The 8,684-nt window shown below is 50.5% G+C and overlaps 3 gene segments (V, D, J or C); all 3 read left to right on the forward strand.

The window, feature by feature from the left end:
* LOC111734102 overlaps positions 1–90 on the forward strand; it is a 933-nt gene extending 843 nt beyond the window's left edge. The window contains 1 exon segment of the V gene segment in view: positions 8–90. Within this exon segment, the coding sequence occupies positions 8–90 (83 nt within the window).
* A 3,817-nt stretch (positions 91–3,907) lies between these two features.
* On the forward strand, positions 3,908–4,454 carry LOC105309579. The segment is given in 2 exon segments: positions 3,908–4,000; positions 4,102–4,454. Coding segments are annotated over 2 exon segments (399 nt in total).
* A 2,747-nt stretch (positions 4,455–7,201) lies between these two features.
* LOC105309580 lies at positions 7,202–7,819 on the forward strand. The segment is given in 2 exon segments: positions 7,202–7,385; positions 7,470–7,819. Coding segments are annotated over 2 exon segments (396 nt in total).
* The last annotated feature ends 865 nt before the right edge of the window (positions 7,820–8,684 follow it).

Consider the following 8,684-nt stretch of genomic DNA (forward strand, 5'->3'; position numbering starts at 1 on the left):
CCAGGATGCAATATCCTCTGCCTTCAGTATTCCTGGCCCGGGTGCCAGGCAACTGGAGAAGCCCCTCCAGCTTCAAGGCCAATAAAATAATCAGCCCTAAGCTGATTGCCCATCCTGCTCTTCCCTCCCCAAGAAAAACCCAGTAAATCCCAGGTCCTAAGGTCCCCTCTGACGCCCTGTCTGCTGCTTCCTGAACACTCTGGTGTCTTCCATGAGACCCTGGTGGCATCATAACCACCCGTCTCTAGGACCCGTGAGTGTGATAAACTCTATTTCCCCCGATCCCTTTCTATGCTTCCTCCTGTAGCCACACCTGTCATCTTGAAGAGGAAAAGTAGAGGAATTTTATACAAAAGTCCAACAGCTCTGTGTTCTGCTTCTGTAAATATGCTCGCAGGTGCACGAGCTCACTGCAGAGCTCACTTGCACTTTGCCCTACTTGCTCTTTGCTGGGCAAATGGAACTGTTTGTCCCCTAGCAGCTCCCGCTTCATGTAACAATTTGTAACCATCGGTAACCCTTAGCAGCTCCCGCCCTTCTACCAATGTTACCACTTGCAACCATAACAATTCCAGCTGCTTTGTAACCGTCTGAGCTCAATTCAAGCAATCAGCTCATGTAAAAGGCTTGTATAGAAGGAATGTTGCAACTTAACTCAGGGTCCAGGTCTTCAGAGCGCTATGTCCTCTGGGACCACGCGAAATAAACCTGAGTTCTCCAACTCATTGGTTTCTCGCTAGACTGGTTTTGGAGCTTTTTCCATAATAAGCAAAAGTAAAAGTGTTCTTTTGCTTAATCCACTTACTTTCCGTTACAATGTTCTTATTCCATTTTGCTTACATATTTTGGTCCATAAAAATAGAGGTAATGGTGTCTGTGCTCTAACTCTCACTACTCAGGAGCTCTACCTGGAGCTCACTTGGCACCTTCAGGCACATTAGGAGAGGCAGGTGGGACTTTCCCCTTCCTCACTGCACTGCACAGCCCTGTCGTCCTCAGTGTGGACACATTGGGAAGACAAATGACTATCCATAGCCAAGTGGACAAGTTGTCTGGTCAAAGTTAGATGCTATGGAGGACACACCTGGTGCGGCTCCAACTATTCCTGAGTCATGGCCTTCAGGTGGGCATTAGGGGGGACCTGCAGATCGGACCCTCAGATGTGCTGTATGATCCAGGTGCCATCAATTGTGGAAACAGACTCGGCAGGACAAAAGATTTTGGGAAATTCATAGGGACGGCCATACTGGAAGTGTCCGCAAAACCTGAAGCCGCTGTCCACCATGGAAATCCATGCCATTCGGGTGTGTTTGGGTCAGCCCACATCAGGTTATTTATGATAAATTTTGACTTAGAGTACATGGGTTACAGATTTTAACAAACATGGAGAATACCTGAGAGCAACAACTAGATTAGTGGGGACTGAAAAACACGGAGAGAGGAGACCAGCCATGTTTTCACAAGGAACTGACTGTTCCATGTAGCATTCTATGTTTTCAGAAGATGCAGGTTCATTTTATCATAGACAGTTACAGAAGGGGTATGGTCAAGGCCTTATGAGAAGCAGCTTCGGCAACAGGTTACTTTCGTTGGAACATTCACTCGTATTTTGTTATGAAACCTCCACACTTGTAGAGAAAATGCTGAGAGCTCAGGGGAGGCTGCAGACGTGTCAGGCCCCAGTGCAAGTCCGACCCCGAGAGCAGGCAGAGGGAGAGCTGGCGGGTGATGTTCCTAAGTCGCCCTGCAGTGGGCGGAGGGTGCAGCACGTCGTCCCTCCAAATTGTCACTCCTAGGACGTTCATGTCACCAAGCAATGGGCCTCCCCACAGTCCATTCTGTCCCAGTCCCAGACTGAAGTGGCTGAATGGTGTGTGGTCCCAGCACTAGCCAGATTATCGGTCCAGGAGCAGTAGCTGGGCCTGTCCCACGGGGTACCCTCTACGTGGAGTTGACGGCTTCTTTAGGACCAATGCACTGTGCGGTATTTTTTGTCAGAAAATGTGGTTGTGGTTGTTATCGTGGAGGATGTAAAAGGTCAAACGTACATGATGCGAACAGTTAATCCCCGTCTGTGCTGTCCTTCACCACGAGTCGTCAGGGGACAAGCCTGACTGGCCTCCCTTGGCGTGGAAAGAGCCTCAGCTGAGTGTCCAATTCCCTTCTCCTCATTCTACCTTCCACAGAACAGCAGGAGAAACACGTCACACAAGTTCCCCACTGTCCATAACAAGGACCGCCTCCCTCCAGGTGCCAATAAGTTTCCGGCACCATCTGAGCACCCGTCACGATGGCCATCGTCACACACATTTCTGCGTCTGCTCAGGACGGCTGAGGTTTCCCCCACGAAGACTGAGGCTGCTCCCCGGCTCCCGTCTTTCTCTCTGAGCTCCCCACAGATCCTCCTCTAAAGACTCGTCCACAGCATGGAGGCTTCTTCTAACACGCATCTCAACACCCTTCCAGCATCTTTTCTCAGCCCGGCTCCAACGCAGCGTCCAGGTTTTATGTATCTGTTACAGCAGCACCTCCATCTCTCTGTACTGATTTCATAGTCCATGTGAGCTCCTATATAAAGCAACAGAAATGAAGCAGCTGAGAGAGACAACTGGAATTAACTTCACACAGTCTTGGGGGAGACGAATCCATGATAAAGACAACCACAGACTCGGCATCTTGAGGTCTCGCTTCTTGGTTCACACACGGCCTTCTGTGCCCTCAATGGGGGATGGGCTCCCTGAATTTGAAGACACTGGCTTTTCAAAAGATTAATTGTTTTTAGTTAAATTTTTGTTCTTTCTAGAGCTATGCCCTCCGTAGACCTATCACATGGGTAGGCTGAGTTTGGTCTCTTATTTTTCTGTAGGAACCTCAGTTCCCAGACCTTGGGGTGCAATTTCTGTGAATTTTCCCATAACTGAATGTTCAAGAGAATTGATTGATTTGCACTTAGCGCAGCTTGCTCGTCACTGTGGCTGTGTGTCATAAGAATAAGAACATTTTCTCAGGTCTCTACATCTACAAGCTGAGCATTGGCTTTCCTTGTAGAGCGCAGGAACTGGGGACACTCCAACACCCATCAGCAGGTGCACGGATTCACATGGAGGTGGACGCACGCATTGGATGCAGACTCAGCACTGACTGGTGCGAGCCCGGGTCACACCATACGCTGCATTTCCAATTATGATGCTGAGGATGTAACATGGACATCATGTGTGTGTGTGTGATTCCAAGTGTACACGTCATCCTGGCGTGGCTGTGGCTGACAGAGCTCTACCACAGCAAGACGACTACCGAACAAGTGCAGTCATCAGTGGACAAAGAAAGTTAGAGGCACAGAGAGTGACACTCAGATGGGACAGTCGCCTCCTGGTTCTTGCACGTGCTCTCCAGAAGGCAGCAAATCCCACACGCGCTGATGCAGGATGGAGACCTGCACCTCACTGGGCACGTCCACTTTGTCCTGGAGGTGGCCCAGGGGAGCAGTGGGGTGCCGTGGGGTGCGTGCAGGGCCAGACACATGAGTCCACTCTTACACATGTGAGTTCTCGACACCAGCAGGCTCTCTGTGGTCCTGTTTGGCCTTGTTCACCTGTGATGCAGGTAGATGATATCACATCCCGTGACTTACATGCATGAGTAAAATGAAATAAGATGATGGTGCTAAGTGTTTAAGTAACACATGTCACAGTAACAGTCATATTTCACCAAATGATCTCATTGCCACCACGTGCCCGAACACACAAACGCCTGCTCTGGGTCGCTGCCCTCTCTGTGGGTCCCCAACCCCAGAGCTCCTTATAGAGTCAGAGCACATGCAAATAGGGCACCTCTGCTGATAAAAGCCGCCCCAGCCCCAAGCCTGCAGCTCTGGGACAGGAGCCCAGCCCCGCGATTCCCACGATTCCCAGGTGTCCCCATTCTGGGATCAGGTCTGAACACACACACCGCACCATGGCGTTTGGGCTCAGCTGGGTTTTCCTGGTGGCTGTTTTACGAGGTGACTGATGGGGAACAAGGGACACTGAGTACGTGAGTGGGTGTGAGTGAGGAACAGGGATGTGTGACATTTTTCTGACCCTGACATGTCTGTGTTCACAGGTGTCCAGTGTGAGGTGCAGCTGGTGGAGTCTGGGGGAGACGTGGTGCGGCCCGGGGGGTCTCTGCGACTCTCCTGTGCAGCCTCTGGATTCACTTTTAGTAGCTATGATATGACCTGGGTCCGCCAGGCTCCGGGGAAGGGGCTGGAGTGGGTCTCATCCATTAGTAGTAGTGGCAGCAGCACAAACTACGCTGACTCCGTGAAGGGCCGATTCACCATCTCCAGAGACAACGCCAAGAACACGCTGTATCTGCAAATGAGCAGCCTGAAGCCTGAGGACACGGCCTTGTATTACTGTACGACAGACACAGTGAGGGGACTTCAGTGTGAGCCCAGTCACAAACCTCCCTGAGGGAGACAGGAGGGGAGCTCAGGACACCAGGGGGCGCTCCGGGTACACACAGCACAGCACACACAGACCAGCCCAGCAGCAGGTGCAGAGGGAGCTGGGGAAGGGGCTTCCTGTTGGGAGCAGCAATTTCCTCTCAAATCTCTCAGCTGCCTCCCAGGAGAATTACTGCTTCTTTGTGGCTCTAATTTTCCACATTCTCACACACGCAAGAAATGAAGAAATAACCTGTCTCTTGACGGCGTATCAGCAGGGCCTGGGGACCTTTCCTGCAGCAGCTTTCAATGTGTCCTTTCTCATTTCATGACAGAGAGACCACCTGTGGGCTTTGTGTCCTGAGACTGGGAACTCTTTCCACACAGAGAGACACAGCACAGTGCAGGGACCTGTGTGCTGAGCTCAGGCTCTGCCCCCCACAGACACACGCTGTCCCCACGTGGGCCTCCCTTCAGACGGGACACATGGCCCACATGGGAGGACCTGTCCCTCAGGACTCTGTCCCATGGGGTCTCTGTCCTGTCTACAGCACATTAACCTCTTTTCCTCATTTACTCAGGTGGATGTTGAAACACCCCAACATCACCCACTATCATCTACTGTCCTAGTTACACGACATCTGTTTAGTCATGTGTCTCCTGTGCTTCCGTGCCCCTCACTCTCAAGCCCTCCCCACGTACCAGTCACAGCAAAGAGGGTTAATAATTTTTGACATGGGTCTCCTCCAATGATTCTGCACTATGTCCTGGCATCACACAGTCACTGAGCTGTTGTGCCTTCAGACGCCATCACAGTCATTGCTGTAAATTCTCCCCACATCCGAGAAAGCTCCTAGTAAGAGGGTAGCTGCAGGTGGTGTGAACAGAGTGGTGAGGGTTCAGGTGAGGGACCACGTGTGTTTGGACTTTTCTCTGGTTCCTGGTCGGATAGAGGATGGAGCACTTTGAGCTCCCCACACACTTGGCCTCCTCTTTACTCTGAAGAGCATTTCTCTTCCCAGGCCTCGTGAGGTGGCTCAGCACCCCTAATACAAGCTGAACAAGGATGGATCACTCTATGCTATAGGCCATCTTCGCTGTTTAGATCTACTTAGGGAAACAAGCCTCTCTACTGCACCCACATTGTGTCCCAGGTAACTATGAGTTTCTCTCCTTTATCAAATAGAAATGAATCATGTAAATGGGAGAGGAATTCACACCCTGGACCCACTAGTCTATAGAAGCCCCATCCATCAATCAGTGATACAGTGCCCCCCACACACACCCAATATGAAAGCTTCAGCCTGAGCTGAAACACAGTGGGGAGATGAACCCAGAGTTAGGGAGGAAGCGTGTGCTCGCTCATGATGTGCTCAGGGTTGAATGAGGAGCTCCTGAGGGTACGACTGTGTATCCCAGGCCTGTCCCCAATGTTCACGGTGGAGGATGAAGGATGCAGTGATTTTTTCCGCATGAATAGGGGGCAGAATAGGGCAAGGTGCTGCAGTTGGTATGAATGCAAAGGCTCCCTGCATTGAGTGTGTTTACGTACTTTATCACCTTCTCTACATTATGATGTTTAACAACTTGACAAATATTTCTGAATTGGGGACTCTTCCCCTCATGACCTCACCAGTTCTTAGATACAGCACAGGTCCTAGCCTGGCAGACGTCATTCACATGCACACTATCTCCACAGGGCACCCGACTATCTCTGCCCGCACATCCCGGGACACGATACTCCTCCGCCTTCGTCATCCCAGGCCCAGCTGCCAGGCAGATGGAGAACCACGTCCAGCTCTGAGCCCACAGAAATAATTCACACGAGTCAGGCCCACGCTCTTCACCAGTCCTGCTCATCCTTTACCCGGGAAACCCCAGGAAAACTTGGTTCTAAGGTCCCCTCTCCCTGCTGTACATGGCTCTTGACACCCTGGTGTCTTCCATGTGGCCCCTGGTGGCATCCAGGTCTCCAGTCTCCAGGATTCTGAGTGTGATAAACTCGGTTTTGCCCTGATTCCCTCCTGCAATAATAAAGGTTGCATGACACTGGTCGAGGGAATGACACACATCGATAGACCAGAATCTGTGTGACCTTGAATCAGCCAAGGATTTCTCAGATGTGACACACACGGGTTGGACCTTAAGGAAAATGTAGGCGAATATAAATACGTGATATTTGAAATATTATTTCAAAAATTAGTTAAATCTCCACATAAACTAGTAATTGAAATATATGTCATAAAAAAGATTATATAGAATATGGAAAGACTTTATTATTTAAAAAAAATAAGAAAAAGCACAACATGAAGGGTCCAGCATCAGGGGTCTTCCAGCCTGATTATGGAGAGGGGCAGCTACTTAGACAAAGACAACTCACATGTGCTTCAGTGAAGGAGGGAATTGGAAGAGTCCGTCTATTATTTGGATGTAATTTATAACAAAGTTGAAAAAGTATTATTTACTTGAATTATGTTTATAAATATTTGGGAACTGTGAATATATTCAATGTGTTTGAAGTACAAATGTGTCTGACCATCATGCTAATCACTTTCATAATTATGAGAAACACTTATAAGTTTAAAAACAGTGACCTACTCAATAGTCCAGTGTTTATTCATATACTATGAAAAGCAGGGTTTCCTTAGACATGTTTCAATGTACCTTAGAGATCGGTTGCTCTGCCATCCCAGACTAAGACACCGTATGTATTAAAGGGAAGAGCCCCAGCTGGACCCCAGAGACACCAGGGAGCCAGACCCAGTCCCTCCCCACTTATGAGGAGCAGGCTGCCCACATGCAAATTCCTCCTCCAGCCCCAGGGTAAAACCTGTCTGGGCTGTGGACGCTCACAGCTCTCTCCTCACACAGGGCTCAGGTCTCTGGGGAAGCAGAACTGTGTTTGAGAAGAAGATGAGACTGTGGGGTCTTCTCCTGTGCCTGGTGACAGCCCCCCAAGGTGAGTGTCTCAGATGTCAGACAGGGGTCTGTGGGATGGTTGTGACAGCATGTGACTGACAGGACTGATGCTCCTTGTCCCCAGGTGTCCTGTCCCAGGTGCAGCTGCAGGAGTCGGGCCCAGGACTGGTGAAGCCTTCGCAGACCCTCTCGCTCACCTGCACCGTCTCTGGGTTCTCTTTAACCAGAAATGGTGTGCACTGGACCCGCCAGGCTCCAGGAAAGGGGCTGGAGTGGGTCGGTGATATATGGAGTGGTGGAAGCACATACTACAACCCTTCACTTAAGTCCCGACTCAGCATCACCAGGGACACCTCCAACAGCCAGGTTTTCTTGAAACTGAACTCTGTGACCAGCGAGGACACGGCCATGTATTACTGTGCGGGAGACACAGTGAGTGGACCTCAGTGTGAGCCCAGACACAAACCTCCCTGAGGGAGACAGACAGGGGAGCTGCAGGGGCCGAACAGGTCACAAGGGGGCGCTCAAGTCTTGCACAAAGCACAGCACACACAGACCAGGCCAGCAGCAGGTGCTGAGGGAGGTGGGAAGGGGCGTCCTGCTGGGAGCAGGGATTTCCTCTCAAAGTTCTCAGCTGCCCACAAGGACAACCCTGACTTTTTCGACATGGCTTTAACTTCTCCTATTCTCACTGCAGACTAAAGTGAAAACACACCTTGTCTGTCTGTAGACGACATATCACTGGTGACTGGGGACCTTCCTTCACCAGTTTTCTATGTGTCTGTTTTCATGTCTCAGCAGAGGGACCATCCTGAGGGCTGCCTTCTTCTCTGTGGCCAGAAAATACCTGCACATAGAGAGAGACCCGGCACAGTGTAGACACCTGTGTGCTGAGCTCAGGCTCTCTGCCCCCACAGGCACACGCTGTCCCCACATGAGCCCTCCCTTCAGACAGGACACATGGCTACAGGAGTAGGATCAGCCCCCAGGACTCTACCCAATGCCGTTTCTGTCCTGCCTACAACACATGACCCTCCAGCTCTTCACTGAATCGGGTGGATTTGGAAACACACCGAACATGATCAGATGTCATCTACTGTCCGAATTTCACTGAGTCTCTCCTACACCCTGAGAATGACTGGTTATTCTCCCAGCCTCTGCCCAGCCCGTCACAGGGAAGGGATTATGTACATACGTGGCATTCACCTGTCCCCACTTCATCTCCAATCGTCCCTCTAACACGTCTTTCCATTTATGGACATCCAGACAGGTTATATCAGGGGGTCTAAAGTGACATTTTTACCCTACATGTCAAGCACACTTATGATTCAATGTCACA

The sequence above is a fragment of the Pteropus vampyrus genome, unplaced genomic scaffold (assembly GCF_000151845.1).
Source record: "Pteropus vampyrus isolate Shadow unplaced genomic scaffold, Pvam_2.0 Scaffold780, whole genome shotgun sequence".
In the NCBI taxonomy this organism is placed as follows: domain Eukaryota; kingdom Metazoa; phylum Chordata; class Mammalia; order Chiroptera; family Pteropodidae; genus Pteropus; species Pteropus vampyrus.